Source organism: Schistocerca nitens, chromosome 4 (assembly GCF_023898315.1).
Source record: "Schistocerca nitens isolate TAMUIC-IGC-003100 chromosome 4, iqSchNite1.1, whole genome shotgun sequence".
Taxonomy (NCBI): Eukaryota; Metazoa; Arthropoda; class Insecta; order Orthoptera; family Acrididae; genus Schistocerca; species Schistocerca nitens.
This window is the reverse complement of record NC_064617.1, coordinates 263,022,591-263,047,492: the sequence shown is the minus strand read 5'-3', so window position 1 is coordinate 263,047,492 and position 24,902 is coordinate 263,022,591. Positions and strand designations below refer to the sequence as shown.

Genomic DNA, 24,902 nt, shown 5'->3' with positions numbered 1-24,902 from the left:
GGAAGACAAATGGTCGATTTCAATTTGTTGGGAGAAGTTTAGGAAAGTGCAGCTCACTTATAAGGGAGAACAGAATAAGTATCAAAATTTGTTTCAGGGTTTTCTGTTGCTTCCACATGTAGTAAAACTAGTTATCTCTCAGTAGTTACAACAAAATGAAAATGTGGCAAGTCATCTAAGTTGATTGAATAATTAAATAAAGCTATATATGTGCATTAATGAACATAGGAGAACTGTAAGCCTTGGGGACGTTCAGTTCTTAGTTGCTGAGCATGAGTCAAGGAATCTGAGTGCTTGATTCAAAACACAAGCTATCCAGATTATTCCACCTGATAATAAATTCCCTGAACTCTAGAGATGTAAACCTGCCCAACAACACATTGCTGCATTCTAAAACCCTCCTGGACCTAACAGCCTTGAATGTATCCAACTGTATTTTTTCATTATATAATTTTCTTTATTATCACATCCTAATTCTTAATCACATTGTTCATCTCTCTTCCCCTTAATCTATCTTTACTTCTCACTCTGTCCTTACCTCTGGGATGGAGTTGCCACAGTGGTTACCAATGTACCATATCTGACCTCCTCTTTTGATGCTTTCCCCTTAATCTTTGTCTACCATCGACCTCATTACAGGAGTATCTTTCTCATCCTAGGGGCCAATTGACATGCCTTTCCTTTTTAACCTTCCGCAACCTGTCTGTATTTCCTCCCTAACTATTAGTCTTGAAAGCTAGGTGGTATGTCCCTTTTATTTTTCTATATGTCTGTTGGCATTTCAACTCCTCAAGGTATGTACTGATCAGAAATTCTGTATCATAATTTATCAGTTAAATAAAAAACTTTTACAACTGAGATATGAGATTAAATAAATAAACAAACATTAAGTCGAAATGTCAGTTCCTTTATCATAAAATACCTTGTTCATTGAACACACACACACACAGGTGAAAGGCGAACAGGACTTAGAGATATAAGATTTTAAAAATTGAAGCATATTTAATATGCTGACAAATAAAGCACCCTCAAATCTTATTTCTGCAATATACTTCTATTATCTTCCTGATCCCCATCCAGTGCAGCCTTTACATTTAATTATTTCTCACCTCAAGGTTTTCCGTGGCTGGTGACTTCTTTTTGCCACTATTTCTTTACAGACAGAAAGAGGTTTAGAATTTGGCATCCTGTTGTAGTCAAGCTCCCTAAAAACTGTGAACATCTTGATTTGGCAGACAAAGCCTACTCCTGAATGAACACTGGTTATCTTAACCATTGCACCACATCAGTCAGGTTCAGCCACTAAAAGCCATTTACATGCCTACTGATTTCATTCAGCTGTTTACATATGGACTAGTTTCCCCAAAACCTCTTTATAGAGAACAGGAGAACTTATTCATTAGATGTCCCATTACTACAATTTGCTAGATTTTCCCATTATTTGTCTACAGGAATGACAGTGAACAAAGTGAACATTTTCATTTGGTAATAAATAAATGGACCACAGAGCTACCTTAGAATTTAGGGACACTGGCCCTCTAGATTACCTATGACATTAAGGCAAATAAGCTGCAAAGGGCAATACAAGAAGTACCAATTAATTACCTACCTTGTAATCACGAAAATTCTCTAGGAAGTAATCCAAAACAAACTGTACTTTAGGTATCCGCATGTTCTCTGCAATACAACTGAGAAGCAGCCACACAGGACATTCATTGGGGGTCCCAATATGTGTATGCATTGCGTTCACAACTCCAGTACTGAAAACAATTGCAATTACAAGTGTGATTATCATGTTACTTTAGAGCACTGTTACACTGTACGTTAACCACTGTGTGGAAATGAAATACTTACCTGATCATATTGTTTTTGCACCAGAATGAACATGTCTTAGACAAAAGTCTCTTCATGCTTTTATCAAGAACACGTTTAATAATCTGCCAGGGAAGCTTGTGTGAATCTGTATATTCTTTTTCGAATGGTACAATATTACAAACAATTATTCTGTGGAACGCCTGCAAAACATGTGCCCAGAAGTTCAAAGAATATAACTGCAACTCAATATAAACAACAAACTGTTGTATGTTAGATAATATAACTATACCTCAAAAACCTTTTCCTGAACCTTGGTTTCTGGGTCAGAGATTCTTGGCAATACAGATTCCACAACAACAGCCTGAAGAGCTTCATGGTCAGGATAGTAGCACAATAACTCTGAAAGACTCTGAACCATGTGTTTTCTAATAAGAACAGCTGGATCTAAACAATGTCCACCCATCAGCTGCAACAAAATCACATAATTAGTTGCACTGAAATTACCAGTCTTTATTACTTAATAGTAAGCTTTTGTCTGTTTCCCAAAGTTAAAATCAGAAAACACTTCAGTACTGGTTATAAAATGTGAAGGAAATGCACACATGTGATCAGCCTGTGAACATAAATTTTAAGAACACGGCACACTCCACCGCAAAGTGAACGATTAAGGCTGGAAAATGCAAATGCAAAATGGGGAATAACGAAATATATCTTACACACAACACCATTCTGCAAATATGTTCCAAATTGATACTGACAGCATCGGTGAATCAGAGGAATATCTACATTCCGACTGTTGAAACACAAATAACTGGCATCACACTGACTTCATCAATATAAAGACTGAAAGAGATAAAAAAAATAACTCCACACACTGTATGTGGTGGGACACGAGGTACACAAAATGATTATGAAGTAACAGCTTCACAAATGTCTGTATCATGTCACATTTCCCAGATTTAAGAGCATTTAGCATTTTTACATTTACCCTTTCCTGTTCCCCATCTTCATCCTGATAAAGAAATTTTAGTAAATTGTGAGGGTGATATTTCCATGTCTATCAGCCCTCTCCACTTATACTTGTTTCAGCAATTGGTAAACAGGTAAATCTCCTTGGTCAAAAATATAACTGCATCATTCTATAACAAGGTCATAAAATTAATGTGTCCTCCAATACAGTCCCGTGTATACAATTCTAAAATTTTACTCTGGCATGTTGATTTGTTTTTCTCAAACTTGTGACTATGATAGTCAAATAACAATGAGAAATGTGTTCAAGAATGAAAGTACTAAATAACACACATCTGCGTGACAGATTCTTTTACTCCACACATGACTGTTATCCGCTGGGCTATATAGAGTGTAAACCAATGTATCAAGCTTTTACATAAGAACATCTGCACAAGAGATATTTGCCACTATTTATTGGTGTTTATCGTATTGCCTGAGTCTCTGGGTGCAACAGTTTATGTTTTAATACACAAAAAAAGCTGTTTATATAGCCTTTCTAAATATATTTTAATGTTATTCTCAACAGCTGGACAATGCAAGAACGAATGTCTTTTATGGCACTTTCGTTTGTAGTACTGCTTGTTATGCATCCCCCATATCCCTTTCTGCCACATCTATTAAATATGCACTCATAACTCTGTTATTTGCACATCACTGTTCAGCATCTTATGAGTCTAAAGTCTCCCCAACCCCCTCAACATCTGTCTTGGTGCTTTGTCCTTCATGCATACTGAACAATGCAGCAGGAGGTCTCCTGTGCTTTGTCTCTCCAGTCACCTAACACCTCTCTCATACCCACCATCTGGCCACAATGGAGAACTCCTCTTTTGATACAGTACCACCAAGCACTTGAGCAACTGAATCACATTCTCCACCAGGATTTCAACAACCTCTCGTTGTGCCCTGAAGTGCAGAATATCCTACCCACTATCCTACCTACCCATCCTATAGCGGTATTCTGCTACCCAACAAACCAACACAATATCTTTGTCCATACCCAATCCACCACTGCTCCCAACCCTTTGCCCCATGTCTCATATCCTTCCATAGACCTAGATGCAAGACATTTCCCATACATCCTCACACCACCACCTACTCCACTCCTGTCACAGTGTCCTCCTACCCATCAAATGCATGGGTACCTGTGAAAGCAGCCATGTGATATACAAACTATGCCTAACAACTGTGCTGTTTTCTACATGAGCATGACAACTAACAAGCTGTCTGTCCACATGAAAGCCCACTGCCAAACTGTGGCCAAAGAGAGAGTTGGACCAATCAGTTATTGAACATGCTACCCTACATGCTGTGCTTCACTTGAATGAATGCTTCACAGCCTGTGTCATGTGGATCCTTCCAATAAACACCAGCTTTTCTGAACTGTGCAGGGCGTTCTTGTAAACCCTCTGGCCTCAATCTTCACTAGCTCCTGACATCCACCTTCTTTCCTGCTCCTCCTCCAGCACTATCCAAGCCCTCTATTCCACAATATACTTACTAGTCTTTTTCTCTTCTCTAGATCTCTCCGCTCCCCTTCTTCCTTCCCCAGCACAGCCTCCCAACTCTGCACCTAGCAGCCCTATGCTGTCCTCACCATGTCTCTGCTTAATCCCACAGTGGCACATCATCTTCCCCCACTCCTACAGTGCTGCCCCTCCCCTCCCCTCCCCTTATCACCATCAGCCACCTCGGATTGCTGCTCACATCAGACAAAGGCATGTCCCGAGTCAGGACTGAATGGCCACAGACAGGAGCCATGTGTGTGAGTTGTGCTTAAGTAAGTGTACGGATGTTTTCTGCTTCTGAAGAAGAACTTCTTTGTCCAGAAGATAAAAGTTTAGCGGTCTTTCCATTGTGTCTCTCTGTGACTCAGTGCCTCCTCTATGCAGTGAGCAAAGAATTTAGGATGTATATTCCATTCCTATACATATTTAGTAATTGCGAAGCATTTCTTGCACAGTGGGTTTGGGGGAGTAGGAGATGTACGGAGCTATTGAACATTCAGACACAAATGGACATTGGGGAGGGGGGGGGGGGGGGTGAGGAGGAGATAGAAAGAGAGAGAGGAGAGGGGGAGAAGATTATTCACAGAGAGTTTGGATGAGGAGGAGATGTATGGAGAGAGAAGGGAGGATGAGATATGGGCAGAGAGAGGGGGTTTGGGAAGATGGGCAGAGAGAGAGGGGGGGGAGGGTATTGGTGGGAGGGCAAGGAATTTAGGATGTATTTTCAATTCCTATACATATTTATCACTTGTGAAGCATTGTCCGGTTCGCTGGTTGTCTCAACAATACAGGGTGTTCCAAATTATCTATACAATTTGGTCAGAAATTGGGTGAGGCAGAAAGTGTGGTTTTTGGCATAATTTTCATACGCAACCAAGGATCCAGTAGCTGCTTGACAGAGTTCACAGTGTTAAGGTGACAAAATTTTGTAGACCTAAATTCAGAATACATTAAAAAATTTTGATATTGCAAAAAAGTCTTAATTAAATGTAATAATTCCAAACGATTACTTTAACTTGCTACAAAAAAGGTACTTTAATTTATATACTACTAGAACCTTCTAAGGTGAAGGAGTGCAAGCAGACAGTCTTTATCAGTGCTGTAAATTTTCTTCTGCATGTTTGTTCTCTTCAACAGCATTTGAAAACATTCAACTCAAGTTTCATCATAATTTGCTCTAGTCACTAACATTGCTTTTGTAGTTTCTACAAGCACTGTTTTGTCACTGCACCATGTATTATTCATTTGGAAGAATGACTTTTCAGTAGCATAATACTGATACTGGTGAAATGAAAATCTAATTCATGACAAATCATTTTATAATTGTTAAATCCAGGGCAAATAGGTGACCCAAATTACTTTTGAAAAAATTTCAGACAGAGCTAGAAATATCGTGACTGTCACTAATAAAAGGGGAGGACAGATGTCATCATAAACATGTGCAGAACAGGATATTCCAGTCCCATGTCCAACCTAGCATGTCCTCATTAACACATGCTATTGCTGCTATGGTGTGAGCTCACAGTTCCTGCAGATCCCACCCAAAGAAAAGAAATCATCTATGGTTTGCAGGACCAGAGTGTCAGATCTGGTCAGTACCACACACTGTGCCAATTGCTGGCATGGGGAGGGGTCAATAACTAACACGGGAAAATAAGTAAATAAAAATAGCGTCGGTGTGTGTGTGTGTGTTTTTGAACATTATGCCACAAACCACACCGTTCCACCTATTCCCGTTTCTGAAACATACATGGTCAAAGCTGTACTTGTCACTGAGTTTTTAACACACTAAAACACAGAAAATATCTATGGACCAGTCCTTATTTGACAAAATTTAACAAAGGTTTATTACAACCTAATTATTTCCAATCAATTGAATTTCTCTAGACATGAAAAAAGGTCTGGGTTTACCCCGGACAACTGAATAAAAATCCCTCCAGTATGCATCTGGACACCCTCAAAACTAGGACCACTGAGGAAACCTGAATGTACTGCAGTCCTAGTTGGGAGCACAAAGATGAGCATGATTATTTCCTTAATGATCTATGAAGAAGAAAGGAACCTTGCCTTGTTTTAGCAACAGTTTGCATTCCATTTTATAAAAAATGTGTGATGATGTCCACAATTTGTGTGGAAGGTAAATATTTTGTTCAGTAAATTACTCCACTGGCTACATACATACATACATACAAATTACAGCCACGCACACAATGCTGTTTACATTCCACAGTCTGTGAAAAGAAGCAACTATAGTGTTTCTTGGATATGATGAAGTACTACTCACATTCATACATTGGTACTTCAGTTTCACAGTAAGCCTATCTCAAAGTAGCATTGTAAACAATCTGTAGCAGTGTAACAAAGTGCGCATCCCTCTAGCACACTGGGAGCAACAGACTCACCAGACCACCAGGGTACTCAATTCTTAGCCAAAACAATAGATCATTTTGGTGCTGTTAAATCGTTACTGTTGACTGGGCTCTGTTACCATCTCTGATCAGTAATACTGTCGTTCATAGTTGCCAAATGTAGGGACATGTCCCAACGCATGGGGGCTTTTGGCTCTTTTTCCCAAAATGCAATGCCGGAATTCCAATCCCTCCATAAAACGTAGGGATTTTTTGTCCAAAAAAGAAAAATTACAAAAAAGAAATTAAAAAAGAAAAAGTTGCCAAATGGCACAAATTTTGAACATTGTATAAGTCTGTCTCCATTGCGTACAGAAAGTTGGCCTGAAGGGTCTAACTTACTCAGGGACAAAACGAGGTGGAGAAGGGAAATATTTTAGTCACTGTCTGGAGAGGATAAGTGACAGGGGAAATACTGATATTTTGGTTGCTTAGTGCTTCTCATGCCTATGAACTGCTGCCTCCTAAGGTAATGCAACACAAATTGCCAAGCAAAGTAATAGATGCATAGCAGACCACATATACAATGGGCTGTCGATAAAATACCAATATGTAGATATTTTTTCCAAAAAATATCAATACATATAGGCGATATTTTTTCCCCTGACATATTGATATCTAAATGGCAATATCGAGTGCTGATACTTTTATTTTATATTACATTTCTTTCACAACTTTCAGAAAATAATTGAAGTTGTTCTTTTGAAATTGTAGTAGGCATAATTTTACTTTCACTGTGTGAAGGAGTCTTACTACTTTTTGAGCTTACATTACATCCAATCTTTCTCTTTGGCTGTGTAAAGAAATTACCTGTGACACAAAAGAAGAACTCCGTTTGTGTTGGGGTGGGCGGTGTGAATGGAATAACAAGATTTCTGATGTGCAGAAACAGCGCATGAGATGCATTAAAGAACAATTTTTAATACATCTAGTGTGCTATTTCTTCACATCGTCATTCTCCAAAGACAGCTGCTGTAAATTATGAACAAAAAACACAGGGAAGTCAACATGAAGTGTTCCGGACAAATCCAATATGTGACAAAACCGAACAATGGACCCATCAGACTCCTTTTATTGTGCCACTTACATGCAGTTACCATTTTTAGCAATGTGGTTATCATCAAGAAAGAACACGCATTGTTTTCCTTTCAAGTCTTGCTCTAACGGGGATATGCAGGCTGCTAGTTTGTTGATTTAAAGAATATCTAATAATAAATCCGTACTTAGAATTTACAGCACTTAAATCCGGGCATATAAAGCTTTTTTAAAAGCTAATTTATTAAAATGAAATACAAATTAAAATGAAAATCCTTTTAATATAAGTAGTGGTATCTTTCAAGAGTAACATTACTTGATGTAACCCCCTTCAGTCATAATGGCCACTTCCAGTCTTGTCCTCAAGCGATCACACGCACTCTTTGAAACAGCACTGTCCATATTCGCAAATGCTGCTTCGATAGTGGTGTGTAGAGATGTGACATTAGGGTGTCTCATCTTATCGGTAACTCTTTTGATTGCGCTACAATCATAGTGTCCAGGCTATTCAGGAGCCAAAACTTCTTTGACCAGAGCATGTCAATATTATCGGAAAGCCAATTTTGGACTAAATGGCTCGTATGAGGTCCTCCTCTGCCATCTGATACGTTCACTCTCTGACATTCAATACCGATGGCAATTTCCTCAGCGATTGACCCGGGTCCTCCAAAATCAGCACCAGAGCCTTTTCGAAGACCGCCACAGTTCGTGAGACGCTTTTCCTCGAATGAGGTTTCAGGTTAGTGGAAACTTCCCCAGACTTCTCAGAAGCATTATACTTGGCCACAATATCATAAACAGTTGATCTCAGCTACATGAGGAATCAAACAATTTCAATGGGTGGACGCCCAGCGTGAAGCCTTTCGATAATCGCGGCTCTTTGGTTGTAAGCTGCACTGGTCCGTAACATCTCTGCCATTTCTGACTGTTTCGTAGATGCCCATGGCTTTCAAAGAACATCAGCCTGCAACAGAACTACAATATGGCGGGAAATTCAAATTACAATTTGTTTGCATCTAAGCACTGCACCCTGTGTTTACAATGTGCTGCCGATATTTTTATAGCCAGGTACGTCGTTATTTTGTCTACTGATAAATTGATACTCTTTTTTTTAAATATCGTTATAATGGATTCCTAATATTTTTAAAACTATTAACAGTCCTAGACTGCACATGACAATGCGCACGCCTATGTGAGTTATTTCTACTAATTTTTATGCACGCCCTTTTGTTCCAGTGCATCAGCGATTGTGCATGAGGAAAGACGCATCCTGTGGACATACCTTTTACTTTTTCAAGTGGTTACTGTTTCACCACGATCTTTACGTTTGCAGAGTGCATAAGACACAATGGGACTCAAGACTCTGGTGTGAAAAAATAAAATAGTATACAAAAAGCAGCTGTTGCATTCTTATTTACCTCACTTAATGACACTAATACGCTATCACAGATGTGCATGAACGTCGCTGTAAGGGGCTTTTGTGAAACATTGATACGTCTTTGCATCATTCCAATCACAGCAATTGTTCAGTATGAATCACGAGATGCGTAAGTACTTGACCAGCGGAACATCTTGAGAATCTTGGTAGTGGCACTGGTTTCAGCACTTATCCGACAACACATTTCGGTGTTTCACAATGTGATAATCTAGAGACTAGGACTTTGTGAAACCCTGAAGCTAGTCATTTGAAGAAATAAAAATTTGGATCTGAAAGCTAACTTACTTACTTTCTTTGTATAATGCATAATATCTACTCCTCGCCGTACCCCAACCCTCATCCCTGCACTTCCCAAGTACCAATATAAAAAATTAAAAATATAAACTAACAATGAGTCATTTCTTTTCAGACACCTCCAATGGAGAACAACTGAAAATAGTGCATCATTTCCAAAAGAAATACTCTATTTTGATACAACTGTCAGTGTCTTTAGTAGGAGACACAAAATAATGAACTGCCACACATGATGTAGGGAATAGCAGCAACAAGCTTCCCAAATAGCAATGAGAATATTTTGTTGTTTGAAAACTATGACCGTTAAGTGCACTAAGCTGTTAACATAGGGGAAATGTTACTACCCAATACATGATTTTTTTTTCTTTGGTCATCAGTGTAGAATTTTTTGAATCCGTAGGGACTATCATGGTGAAGGTAGGTACTTTTCGCATGTCGTGTACGAACATGGTCGCAAATGAGTTGGCGACACTGCTGTCATTCCAATCAGTGTCGCCGACCTTAATGGTATTCCGCTGAACATGGCAGAGTTTTTTGATCTTCGCTGCGTAATTCTAAAAGTGTTAAAACGTAATGCAATTTTAACTTCCTTTGCCTGAAAATAAAACGAATCTCCATTCCAAAGAACAAAAAAATATCTGATTCATCATTACAGTAATTTTAAAATGTTAGTACATTAAAGATTAATACAGATTTAATATGAACTGTGCATGTTACTGTTTAATCTGCACACTTTCATATTCATTATGATGAACAGTGTGTGTTCTCAAATGTTGCCAAACTAGTAAAAATGATACCAATCTTGCTGCATGGGAATCCAGATGTTGAACGGGCCTTCTCCAAGACAGACATTAAAAGTAAAAAACATAATAGGCAAAACCCTGAAACACTCGTTAAGAGTGCACCTTGACATGCGAAATAAGCACAATTGTTGCATTTCGTACCCAATTCAGGAGGAATGTTGCCTTCATTTGTAAAATGTATGTAACAGCTCTCTAACAAAAATGAACAACTGTCACGAGGTGAGCAAAGTATTGCTATATTTACATTGTGTATTTCACTGCCAGTTTAAAACACACTTCATACACAAAGCTAACAAAAACACTTTGCAAATTAATATGTTATACATTCACAAGTTTAAATTCCGCATAAACATGAAAGTACCAGTTGCATCAAACTACAATTATTATACTTATTAACAGCGACCTTGTGAATGGTCCATGATCTTCCCCAAGTTCATCACAGTCGTCCTTGGTATCACTGATCATCAAAAATGGCTAGATGGAAAAGTATGGAATAAACTTGATTATAGTTTGTTATTTTTTAGTCTGTATCACTGGTAATTTGTGTAAGCTATATAATAAATTATGTATAGGGGAATTCGACTATGCTCATAGCGAAAATAACTATTTTTGCCTCGCAACACTGGATTCCATACTTGCAGTAGCTTTCTGTTAAGTTTTTAGTTCATGTTTATTAATAGTGTGTTCGTGTTATAGTAAGTGAGCTTTGTGTTTGCCATCTGCATCAAAGTGCCGAAATGCTCAGTTGCATGGGAATTTTATGGAAGAACTGAAAGAAACATTCGCCATCTCTATGACCGGTAAAAAGGAAATCTGTTTTCACCGTTCATCTAGTAACTTAATGGACCACTTGAAAAGGAAGCACCAACAGTTCTTATACATTGCACCTCTTGATAATGGTCAGAAGATACAACAAGCAGCAAACTCGCCTGATCCGATGCTGGCACCACGTCTACCTAACTCTCCCATCTCTGGCTGCACAATGTCTCCTCCTCTTCCTGTTAGCATTACTGCATTCATGGATGTGGCAAGTATGTCAAGTAGCTACCTGATTTCACAAGCAGCATTATGACACAAACAACAATAGTAAATCAACCCTCTAATCATCCAAGTACTGCAGCCCCACAAGCATCGAGAAAAATGCCAATGCAGACATCAATATTTGGTACCCTGAAAATAAAAGAATTATATACAAGGTTCATTCAAATGAAACCTGGTCAGCATCTACCTTTGCCTTACACATAAGATGGCACCACGTAGCTGCGGGTATGGCGGCGCCATCTATTGTTATAGAGACTGAGACATGCACACAGTTTGATGTTGCATAGTGCCCATGTGGTTTCACACCGGAGAGAAGTTTGTCACACAAGTTATCGTCCACTACCGAACAGGCAGGCAAGTAAGCAGGAACAACAAGGAGTGATTCGATTTTTGACGGAGGAAGGAGTTGGAGCTTGTGAAATGTATCGACGGATGAAGGCTGTGTACAGTGAGTACAGTCTGAGTCGCTCAAGTGTTGTGGAATGGCGCAAACGATTCCTTAAGGGGCGCGAACGATTCCTTAAGGGGCGCAAGTAACTGGAAGACGATGCTCGTCTTGGACAGGCTCATCCACCACACAGTCCCAACATTTCACCGTGTGACTTTCATGTGTTTGGACCTCTAAAGCTACCTAGTCGCAGACATCGATTGGCAACGGACGATGAAGTGTGTGACTGGGTCCAGGCCTGGATCCGACAACAGCCTACTAGCTTCTTCAAGGATGGAATCGACTGGCTATTGTTGCAATGGAATAAATGTGCAAACAGTTTTGGTGACTATTTTTCAGTATTTGTACTGTGCATAACTACATTTTTGAGTTAATAAAATCCTTACCATTGCTTTACACAAGTGACCGGGTTTCATTTGAGTGCCCCTTAGAGTACTAAAATTAAAGAGACTGACAACTTCCCCTTTGATACTGTAGCTGAGTATTACATTCTGTTTTCATTGGTTGATAATACCAAATTAATGAAACTAGTTAAGACAACAGAACTGCAGTATTCTTTGCCTTCCAGGAAAACCCTGATAAACAAACTGCTAAATGATAATTGTCAAAATTAGGGGAGTTCTTGGCAATATACTGGCTGTGCCTCTGTGTCACAGTGCACTTTACTGAGCTGTATGGTACTAGCTGAAGTCGGCTGTTCTGGGCACTGTGCACATCACTGGTCGCCACACTTCCGAATACATTATGAAGAGCATTAAAACAATTATTTCTGAATGGGGAATAGATGACAAAGTGTTTTCTCTCGTCACTTACAACACAAGTGTTATGGCAGATGTAGCAAGGAAAATGAATGTTATTCATATGGGATGAGCTACTCACTCAATTTAGTATTATCAGCAATTTAGTATTATCAGCAATTTAGTAGTATCAGATGTGTTTAACCATTCTGAATCAGTAGCACTAAGTTCCTTGAGACAGAAATGCCACAAAATCATTGGGTTTTTCAAAAGTAGTATTGTAACCACTGCAGAACTGGTAGACGGCCAAGTTTGGCTGAATAATAAACTGTTAAAGCTAAAACAGAAGCCACCCAGCAGGTGTAACTCCACATTTCTTAAAATAAAATGCCTAGCGTTGGTCAAAGATGCATCATGACATTTTCATATGTTAACTGTGAAGATTTGAAGGTAGATGACGGGGGCATTTTGGAAGACTGCTTCCCTCTACTGGAACCTCTGTTCGAGTTAACAGAAGAACTGTTCGGAGAACAAGTTACAACAGCCTTCACTGTAGTCCCATTAGTTCAAAGATGCCAAAGAGCTGTGACAGAGACAACCCCAATGACTAAGCTAGGCGCTGCTTACTGGAGACCCTGTCAAAAAGGATGCCGCCTTATGAACAAGACAGCACCAGCACCAGCATCTGTGCCAAAGCGACTATTTTAGACCCTCAGTTCAAAAAGTATGGTTTAGGAGTAGCTGAAAGTGCTGAGAACGATGTGAGTGATCTCATAACAGAGATTAGGCAAACTCCAAACAATGGCCGAGTTGTGGTTGATAGTTGGTGACACAAGTAGAAGATGAAGAAACACAAGTTAAGAAGAAAATCTGGATTTTTTCATGGAAAAGAATTACGAAAATGAGTCAGCATTTTCAAAAATGAGTCAGTATCAGGTAAACTTACAAACGCACATGGAAGAAGAAACACAAATCCATGCCATCTTTGTCTGACACTTAATTAAAGTATTTTTGTGTTTTTTTGTGTTTTGACTACTTCAACCCCCTCATAGCGAGTTCTTTTGAAAGCCAGATAGATTTGTACAGAGCAGGAACCAGCTGAATTTGAAGTAAGTACACACCGCAGTACCACCATCTGACAGCTATGGTTTGGTTAAAATTGTGAAGATTTCACTTGTAACTAAAATGTGTTTAAACAATATTTTGTGCTTTCATTAAAAATCAAAAAGTCCATGGATTTTGTGTTTAGAAATCAAAAGTACATAAAAACCCAATACTGCAATATTTCCCCAATGCCAATTAACTGAATTATATTTGTGCTCATACTAACACTGGCAAGTACAGTCACAACTTAGTAGAAGATGGGTACAAGATGTTATAATTTAATTCACTGAGTAATTTTAAAGTACTGTTTTTTAAATTGTGTCTGCTCACTGTGGAAGGCGACAGCTGCCTCAGTTTGGCTCCCCGTCACTTTGAATCGCTTTTGCCAGCCACACTGAGTGTGATTTTTCACATGATTTCTCCACATTTTTCTAGGCGAATGCTGGGCTGGATAACCATTTCAGCCTCATTTACACGATACACAAACACTTAAATGTCTACAAAATAAAACTGTTATGCAAGACATGTTTCAACACACATAAGAGTACCTTTAGAGGTAAACTTGTGTCTTAGTTGTTGTAAGAAGCTGCAAAGTTTGAAATTTATAAATGTATTTTGTTCATTTATACTCCTTAAATACAAACAAATAATACTGCAATTGGTTCTGATGTGCCAATAAGCCTGATGACAACAAAGATGCTTTAACTATTACACAAATATATGTTTATAAGAGTCAGCATAATTTATATGAATGAGAAACATCATACGACTGATAAAGACATGATCCCCAATATAAATTCAATGTGCTATAGAATATCTGCAAGGATGATTTATATTATGAAACTACATTAACTAAAGAAATTCAAAGGAAATTAATGAATGATGACAAATAGATGTCATTAACAAAATACTTACCACAGTGGCAATCAATGCTTAAAATGCAACTGATCAAATCACCAATAAAAAAAATTGTATCATAAGTTGTTTATGTTCTATCACTGCAGTATTTACCCAAAAAGAATTAACCATGATGGGTGCTAACCAGTGGGATGAGAAAGACAGAGCTTCAATAAATTTCAATTACAAATAATTATTTAAGTAAAATTTTTTTTAATATAACACATTTTCAAAATGGACTGAAAAGTATCACATTATTTTTTCCTAGCTCCATACAGATTCCTAACATTCCTAGTCCGGAAAATATGTGCTTGTGAATTTTTAACACCTATGACAGTACATGTGAAATTTACAACAACAAATACGGGACGCAGGCAATAGGTAATTGATGCGCGAATAGTTCACCTAAGTCACTAACAAATGATACGAATTGTTGTGTGATTTTTCTCAATGACAGCTACTCTCTACATTCCTTATTATTATATATTAAAAATTCACAAGCACAAGTTTTCTGGACTACCTGTATAGCACTAGCAATCTGTATGGGGCCACAAGAGATTATTTAATAGTTTTTAGTCCATTTCAGAAAAATGTTATATTAAATTTTTTTTTATTTAAATAGACCCCTAGTTATTTTATGCTTAGCAGTCTTGTGCATGTGAAATGTTTCAACTGATTTCAAACCTTTTGATGAGATTACAACAGAAACATGGTAAATTTCAGTTTCTCTTCAACTGAGTCAACCAATACATTACTTCTTCCTACGTAAATCTCGCAAAAAGATTGCAAATGTATAAATTAGAGAGAATGAAGCTAACACAGAAGCCCAGCAGCAATTGTTCTTAATTGTGAAACATTCATCGCTGAAATAAGAAAACAGAGAAAAGCAATGGTACACCAAGTACCCTCCGCTATACACCAAAATCTGTAATGAATAAATTGGCCTAATAAAAACATGTCGAAAAGTGATTGTTCATTTATATATACATAAATCTGCAGTGAAACACCAGATATTAGACTTTTAAACCCAATCAAATATTTATATTTAATGCCACAAGTACAAAAATTTGTATTTAAGTAAGCCAATACATGTGGTGTTGTTGTTGTTGTGGTCTTCAGTCCTGAGACTGGTTTGATGCAGCTCTCCATGCTACTCTATCCTGTGCAAGCTTCTTCATCCCCCAGTACCTACTGCAACCTACATCCTTCTGAATCTGCTTAGTGTATTCATCTCTTGGTCTCCCCCTACGATTTTTACCCTCCACGCTGCCCTCCAATACTAAACTGGTGATCCCTCGATGTCTCAGAACATGTCCTACCAACCAATCACTTCTTCTAGTCAAGTTGTACCACAAGCTCCTCTTCTCCCCAATTCTATTCAATACCTCCTCATTAGTTATGTGATCTACCCATATAATCTTCAGCATTCTTCTGTAGCACCAATTTTCGAAAGCTTCTATTCTCTTCTTGCCTAAACTATTTATCGTCCACGTTTCACTTCCACACATGGCTACACTCCATACAAACACTTTCAGAAACAACTTCCTGACATTTAAATCTATACTCGATGTTAACAAATTTTTCTTCTTCAGAAACGCTTTCCTTGCCACTGCCAGTCTACATTTTATATCCTCTTTACTTCAACCATCATCAGTTAATTTGCTCCCCAAATAGCAAAACTCCTTTACTACTTTAAGTGTCTCATTTCCTAAACTAATTCCCTCAGCATCACCCAACTTAATTCGACTACATTCCATTATCTTCGTTTTGCTTTTGTTGATGTTCATCTTATACCCTCCTTTCAAGACACTGTCCATTCCGTTCAACTGCTCTTCCAAGTCCTTTGCTGTCTCTGATAGAATTACAATGTCATCGGCGAACCTCAAAGTTTTTATTTCTTCTCCATGGGTTTTAATACCTACTCCGAACTTTTGTTTTGTTTCCTTTATTGCTTGCTCAATATACAGATTGAATAACATTGGGGATAGGCTACAACCCTGTCTCACTGCCTTCCCAACCACTGCTTCCTTTTCATACCCCTCGACTCTTATAACTGCCATCTGCTTTCTGTACAAATTGTAAATAGCCTTTCGCTTCATGTATTCTACCTCTGCCACCTTCAGAATTTGAAAGAGAGTATTCCAATCAACATTGTCAAAAGCTTTCTCTTAGTCTACAAATGCTAGAAATGTAGGTTTGCCTTTCCTTAATCTTTCTTCTAAGATAAGTCGTAGGGTCAGTATTGCCTCACGTGTTCCAACATTTATACGGAATCCAAACTGATCTTCCCCGAGGTCAGCTTCTATCAGTTTTTCCATTCGTCTGTAAAGAATTTGCGTTAGTATTTTGCAGCCGTGACTTATTAAACTGATAGTTCGGTAATTTTCACATCTGTCAACACCTGCTTTCTTTGGGATTGGAATTATTATATTCTTCTTGAAGTCTGAGGGTATTTCGCCTGTCTCATACATCTTGCTCACCAGATGGTAGAGTTTTGTCAGGACTGGCTCTCCCAAGGCTGTCAGTAGTTCTAATGGAATGTTGTCTACTCCGGGGGCCTTGTTTCGACTCAGGTCTTTCAGTGCTCTGTCAAACTCTTCACGCAGTATCATATCTCCCATTTCATCTTCATCTACATCCTCTTCCATTTCCATAATATTGTCCTCAAGTACATCGCCCTTGTATAGACCCTCTATATACTCCTTGACAGGAATGGGGGAAAGAAATACAGTAGAAGAAGAATTGATAGCTTTGAGGGATCAACAGAGGATCAAATACAGGGTGTTTCAAAAATGACCGGTATATTTGAAACGGCAATAAAAACTAAATGAGCAGCGATAGAAATACACCGTTTGTTGCAATATGCTTGGGACAACAGTACATTTTCAGGCAGACAAACTTTCGAAATTACAGTACTTACAATTTTCAACAACAGATGGCGCTGCGGTCTGGGAAACTCTATAGTACGATATTTTCCACATATCCACCATGCGTAGCAATAATATGGCGTAGTCTCTGAATGAAATTACCCGAAACCTTTGACAACGTGTCTGGCGGAATGGCTTCACATGCAGATGAGATGTACTGTTTCAGCTGTTCAATTGTTTCTGGATTCTGGCGGTACACCTGGTCTTTCAAGTGTCCCCACAGAAAGAAGTCACAGGGATTCATGTCTGGCGAATAGGGAGGCCAATCCACGCCGCCTCCTGTATGTTTCGGATAGCCCAAAGCAATCACACGATCATCGAAATATTCATTCAGGAAATTAAAGACGTCGGCCGTGCGATGTGGCCGGGCACCATCTTGCATAAACCACGAGGTGTTCGCAGTGTCGTCTAAGGCAGTTTGTACCGCCACAAATTCACGAAGAATGTCCAGATAGCGTGATGCAGTAATCGTTTCGGATCTGAAAAATGGGCCAATGATTCCTTTGGAAGAAATGGCGGACCAGACCAGTACTTTTTGAGGATGCAGGGACGATGAGACTGCAACATGGGGCTTTTCGGTTCCCCATACACGCCAGTTCTGTTTATTGACGAAGCCGTCCAGGTAAAAATAAGCTTCGTCAGTAAACCAAATGCTGCCCACATGCATATCGCCTTCATCAATCCTGTGCACTATATCGTTAGCGAATGTCTCTCGTGCAGCAATGGTAGCGGCGCTGAGGGGTTGCCGCGTTTGAATTTTGTATGGATAGAGGTGTAAACTCTGGCGCATGAGACGATACGTGGACGTTGGCTTCATTTGGACCGCAGCTGCAACACGGCGAACGGAAACCCGAGGCCGCTGTTGGATCACCTGCTGCACTAGCTGCGCGTTGCCCTCTGTGGTTGCCGTACGCGGTCGCCCTACCTTTCCAGCACGTTCATCCGTCACGTTCCCAGTCCGTTGAAATTTTTCAAACAGATCCTTTATTGTATCGCTTTTCGGTCCTTTGGTTACATTAAACCTCCGTTGAAAACTTCGTCTTGTTGCAACAACACTGTGTTCTAGGCGGTGGAATTCCAACACCAGAAAAATCCTCTGTTCTAAGGAATAAACCATGTTGTCTACAGCACACTTGCACGTTGTGAACAGCACATGCTTACAGCAGAAAGACGACGTACAGAATGGCGCACCCACAGACTGCGTTGTCTTCTATATCTTTCACATCACTTGCAGCGCCATCTGTTGTTGAAAATTGTAACTACTGTAATTTCGAAAGTTTGTCTGCCTGAAAATGTACTGTTGTCCCAAGCATACTGCAACAAACGGTGTATTTCTATCGCTGCTCATTTAGTTTTTATTGCCGTTTCAAATATACCGGTCATTTTTGAAACACCCTGTAGGTAAAAAGACGAGGGCTAGTAGAAACTCTTGGGTAACAGAAGAAATATTGAATTTAATTGATGAAATGAGAAAATATAAAAATGCAGTAAATGAAGCAGGCAAAAAGGAATACATACATCTCAAAAATATCAACAGGAAGTTCAAAATGGCTAAGCAGGGAGGCTACAGGACAAATGTAAGGATGTAGAGGCCTATCTCACTAGGGGTAAGATAGATACGGCCTACAGGAAAATTAAAGAGACATTTCGAGAAAGGAGAACCACTTGCATGAATATCAAGAGCCAATACATAAATTTTGAAAATACTTATTTTTAGAAATACACTTTTTATCAGCATCTCCTTGAAATAAGATACTTTATTTGTCTCTAAAAAAAGTTGTTCAACGTAGTTATGGTTAACATATAACCAAAAAGGCTGAAAAAGTATGTACGTAAAGTCACTCAAATCCAGAGACAGAGTGAAAACATTCATATAATGCTGCAAACAACAGAGATCTGTCAATCAATTGTCTCACATTGAGTGAAATTACTTAAATCCGGTGAGTGAGTGAAAACATTCATACAGCTCGCAAGGCCATAGAGAATGGTTTCATACAGTTGTTTCACTTGACTGAAAAAACCAACTGAACAAAAAAAATAATTGACCGATCAATAAGTTGTGAAAAGCAATCTGTTGTCCCATCACAAGTCTGCACTACTGGATGGAAAATTGTAGTATTTTGGGATAAAAAAATAAAAAATATTATTATGTTTAATGTTCAGTCAACAACGACGTCATTACATGCAGATCACAGTTTAAGATGGGGGATGGGCATTGAAGGATATCATCCATGTCATTTTCTGAAGGAAACATCACAATATATGCCTCAAGCAGTTTAGGAAAAACTAAATTATAATGGGTAGTCAGGGACATAACTATTGTTCTTCCAAGTGTGGACCAAGTATTGTACCTCTGCACCATTCCACTCACTAGTTTCTTGGATAAGTAAGCATGCACTACACTTTGGAAATGATTACTTTGGTGGCAAAGTATATTTTCAATGCACTAACGCACCTTTTTGGGGGGTTGGGTGGGAATGTGGGAGGGAATGAGTTAGCGACATCCAAAGATCCTCAGATACAAACTTCACCTCAGAAGCTAATTAATACATATCAAATATGGAGTGTTACAGTATTAAAGTACTTGTTAACAGCCACGACACACACCGAAATTAGCACTTTAACAGAAAGCAGTAACCCACATGTAATACTAAGAACTGAAATTTGGTGGAAACCACACAGCTAACATTCAATTATTGTGGATGACAATGTAGAAGTTGTACAACAGATATACAGGTATACTGTACATATGTTCCATTCAAATAGTGAACTATTGGAGAGGTACAACAATGCTTAATAATAACGATATAAAGTTACTTTAGAAAGTGGAAATCTGCATCACAGATTCTTAAGACTTCACAGTCATACTGGCAAACAGAAGTTGAATGAAATAAAATCTCTAGTGCCCTGACCGGGCACTTACGATTTAACTGAGCAACATTCTGTGTTCACAGATGGATATCCAAGGCTTTTGGTGCTCTGGGAGCCTAGCAGGGTATAAAAGCTGAGACTCGGCTAACAGGAAAGTATTATATTATCTTCGCCACTAAGTGCTCACTTGAGTAACTCGTAAATTTGGGATTACATGACCTACTTGCAATGCTCTCTGAACTCTGATCCAATACTGGAACCAACACTGAGTTACTTCTTCTATTCATACTTTTGCCCTCTAGACTCTATTACAGCTGCCTTGTACATATTTTGTGTTAAATCAACACATATTTTACATTGTTTCCATTTGGGACCATCCCATTCCTATTTATGCCATGTCCTCAGATTAGTATTAAAAACAGCTAATTCAGTGTGATAAGAAAATTAAAGGGCACCAATCCAACTATATAAAATTCTGGTACTATGCAAAATAAATTGACAGATTGAAAGCATCTATCTAGTCAATCATTAACAATATAGATTCTGAAATAGATGATGATACAACAGAAGCTAAAATTCTGTACTACAAAACTACCTCGTGTAACAAGACTGTGCCACAATCTGCACATTTGAACACTTATATGAACATAAAAATGGGAGATACAGATAAAAATCCTCTCTCGCAGGTATACGTTCAATCAGGTTCTGGAAGGTTTCTTTGGGAATGGCAGTCCATTCTTCATGGAGTGCTGCACTGAGGAGAGGTATCGATGTCAGTCAATGAGGCCAGGCATGAAGTCGGTGTACCAAAACATTCCAAAGGTCAGGACTCTGTGCAGACCAGTCCATTACAGGGATGTTATCATAGTGTAACCACTCCGCCACAGGCTGTGCATTATGAACAGGTGCAATCGCCATCCCCAAATAACTCTTCAACAGTGGGAAGCAAGAAGATGCTTAAAATATCAATGTAGGCCTGTGCTGTGATAGTGCCTTGCAAAACAACAAGGGGTACAAGCCCCCTCCATGAAAACACGACCACACCATAACACCACCACCTCTGAATTTTACTGTTGACACTACACACGCTGGCATATGATGTTCACCAGGCATTCGCCATACCCACACCCTGCCATCAGATCGCTACATTGTGTACCATGATTCATCGCTCCACACAATGTTCTTCCACTGTTCAATCGTCCAATGTTTACGCTCCCCCCACGAAGCAAGGAGTTGTTTGGCATTTACCAGTGTGATGTGTGGCTTATGAGCAGCTGCTCGACCATGAAATCCAAGTTTTCTCACCTCCCGCCAAATTGTCATAGTACTTGTAGTGGATCCTGATGCAGTTTGGAATTCCTGTGTGATGGTCTGGATAGATGTCTACCTATTACACATTACGACCCTCTTCAACTGTCGGTGGTCTCTATCAGTCAACAGACGAGGTCGGCCTGAACGCTTCTGTGCTGTATGTGTCCCTTCACGTTTCCACTTCACTATCACATCAGAAACAGTGGACCTAGGGATGTTTAGGAGTGTGGAAATCTTGCATACAGACGTATGACACAAGTGACACCCTATCACCTGACCACATTCAAAGTCCGTGAGTTCCGAGGAGTGCCCCATTCTACTCTCTCATGATGTATAATGACTAGTGAGGTCACTGATATGGAGTACCTGGCAGTAGGTGGCCGCACAATGCACCCAATGTGTCCGGATACTTTGGATCACATCATGTATTGTTACATAATATGTTAATCACATAATAAGAACTAATTCTCTTCTAACATTGGTTTTCAGAGAAACTGATCATTCACTGTGAGTGGTAATGTGTGCAAGTTGCTGTTTTTATTAAAGATAAAAATTGTTGAACACTTCTTGACTTTCTGGAGAAATGATGAAATACTCAACTCCCTTTATTACATTCTGAACACTTTACATTACTGCACTAAGCTTAATGGTGTTTCTGAACACACAGAAAAAACTTAATTCAGCACCACATTGTCAGCTTGTAAACAAAATGTGTTTACAAAATACTGGATTACACATGAAGTTGTGGACTCCCTTGGAGAAAAGAAGCCCTTTACTTTGTCTTGAATGAGAGGAATATTGGGTCATTTTATGCCAAGTCATCTAGAAGTTCCCATATGACTATCATGAATTTTGATAAAATTCTGTGTGAACATTCACACATTCCCAATAAACAATGGTAAAGTTTCACCAACATCACCAATTCAAACTTGCACAATATAGTTATCTGTTTGACCCTTTAGCACAGCTTTCAACAGCACAGCACTGAGTTTTCGGCAACTTTGGGACACATCTCTAGCAACATTTTCTAGATAGAAACAAAACTTGGCACTGTGAACAATTTTTTGCACTCTCTTAATTGTAATAATAAAAAAGATTTCTTGCACAATTTTCATGTGGATAATTTGAAGCAAAGCCAGCTGAAAAGATTCAAGCTCAAAAAAAGTGAAGTTTAGCTTCTTATATCTTGAGAAGTAATTGCAGCATAAACCTGAAATTTTGCATGTAATAACTTAGCAATACATGGTCTTAGAATTTAAAACTTCATTTTCATACCGCTTTCCAGTTTTTTACAAATTCAGTGCAAAGATGACAATTTTTGTAAAATATTCCAAAAATGGGTGCTTTTAGAGCACTTTCACAAAAAAACTACTGTAAACTCTTTTAAACAGTTTTCATGAGAAAAACCATGTTCTAACCCACCTAAAAAATGAGATTTGGTTTTCCAATGGGAGCATATCAGGCTCTTAAATACAAAAAGGTGGAGATACATTGAAGACGTGACCATATTCTGCTGTTGCTCAAATTACTCACGAGATCTTTTATTATAGTCTACAATAGTTTAGTGTTCTCTGTGGAAGGTACAACCAAAAGTCAATACGACCAGAAGTTTTACACCATTATCACACTGTGTAGATTTTGGTGAAGTTCACAGTAGTCTGCCAGACAGTTTTTGGAAAGTTTTCATGTTATACAGGATTTTGGGAATGTCTTTTTTATTGTACAATGCTACTGCTGTGATAGTTTAATTCCAGTTTAAAGTATAGCATATTCTGTGTTTGCATAGTTTGTGATTTGTGTGGAACATTAGTGTATTGATGAAAATTGAGCTTATTAAAGCATCCTGCTCACCGGAAGTCTCACAGGTATTATTCCTAAATGTATACAGCATATTTATCTGATTCAATATTAGCACTAATTATAGTCAGAAAATATGATGTATCATTTGAAACTCTGCTGACTTGTTTCATCAATTAGCAAAAATGGCATTAAATTTCCTTACATCAGTAAAGAAGAAATTGAACAAAATAAAGTGTTACACAAAGAGGTGTTTAAACATGGGGAATATTCTAGCAGGAACTAGAGAAAAATCATCATTTTTTTGTCAACTGATTAAACAATGCTTCAGATTAGCAGAGTTTCAAATGATGCATCATCTTTTCTGGCCAAATTAGTGACAGTACTGAAGGAGATATATTAACATACGACCTCCAGCCAGGACAATATGCTATATGCATTTATGAAAAATAGTGGGGCATTGGAAATATCAGTGAGAATTCTGCTGAGCAAAAGGATGCTTTAATAAGCTTACCCACATGGCACAGCAAATTCATTTTATTGGCCATCAACGAGTGAAAATGCTGGGTTTTAAAACAGCACATTACTGCAGTCAATTTCAGTATCATCAGTGACATCATCTCACTGGCATTATAGTTTTCCTCAAGGTACTCAAATTAATGAAACATGTAATAAATTCAAGTAACTTGAAGTAAAGGTAAGCCTGGGGTCCTAAAAAAAAGAACTCTTCTAGCTTTGGCATGTGACACTTAAAGAAATGTATAATTAGGCTTGGGATACTATATAAAGAAACCCTTATCGGCTTGGGAACCAGTGATGAAGTAACCCACCCATGGCTGCTGTTGCAAAGCTATCAGGCACGGTCCCTATGGTGACGGGGATGCTGGTTTTCTCACTTTAAAACAAACCAGCAATGTTTAAGCCACCACGGATCACAGCAACAGATTTTAAAACTTTTCATCAGTACATATAAACCATAAACTATGCCAACACAAAATATGTCATACTATAAATCAGAATGAAACTTGTACATTAACAGAATTGCACAATAATAAAAAAAAAAACACTCAAAATTGTCTATTACATGAATCCTTTCAAAAAATTTCTAGCAGACTGCTATGAACTTCAGCAAAATTTACACAATGTGACAATGGTGTAAAACTTGAAGACAGTTTATAAAATGTGTGCTGCAGCTGTTATGCAACAATTTTACAACGAAGATCTCCAGTGCCTTAGTAATTTTGAACTTTATAACCAATTTGACTTTTGTAGATATTATAGCACAAAATTAGGATCAAAAGCATGATAAGGAGTCATGATAGTGCGGTGGCCCGGTGTAATGTTAAGCTCTCTCTATATAGCTTAAGCGTTTTCGTGGACTTGTTGAAGAATGCTGGTTCTGCTTTCTTGCAGCGCCGATGTCTTCCGCTAGCACCGGACGCTTCTCCAAAGATTTCACT

The 24,902-nt window shown here is 38.6% G+C and overlaps 1 protein-coding gene across 1 annotated transcript in view; it reads right to left on the bottom strand.

The window, feature by feature from the left end:
* LOC126253530 (condensin-2 complex subunit D3-like) overlaps positions 1 to 24,902 on the bottom strand; it is a 161,618-nt gene that overhangs the window by 110,396 nt on the left and 26,320 nt on the right. Inside the window, exons 2-4 of the mRNA XM_049954913.1 lie at positions 2,105 to 2,281; positions 1,855 to 2,015; positions 1,610 to 1,760 (exon numbers count right to left, since the gene is read on the bottom strand). Of these exons, the coding sequence (XP_049810870.1) occupies positions 1,610 to 1,760; positions 1,855 to 2,015; positions 2,105 to 2,281 (489 nt within the window). The remainder of the gene's footprint in view (positions 1 to 1,609; positions 1,761 to 1,854; positions 2,016 to 2,104; positions 2,282 to 24,902) is intronic.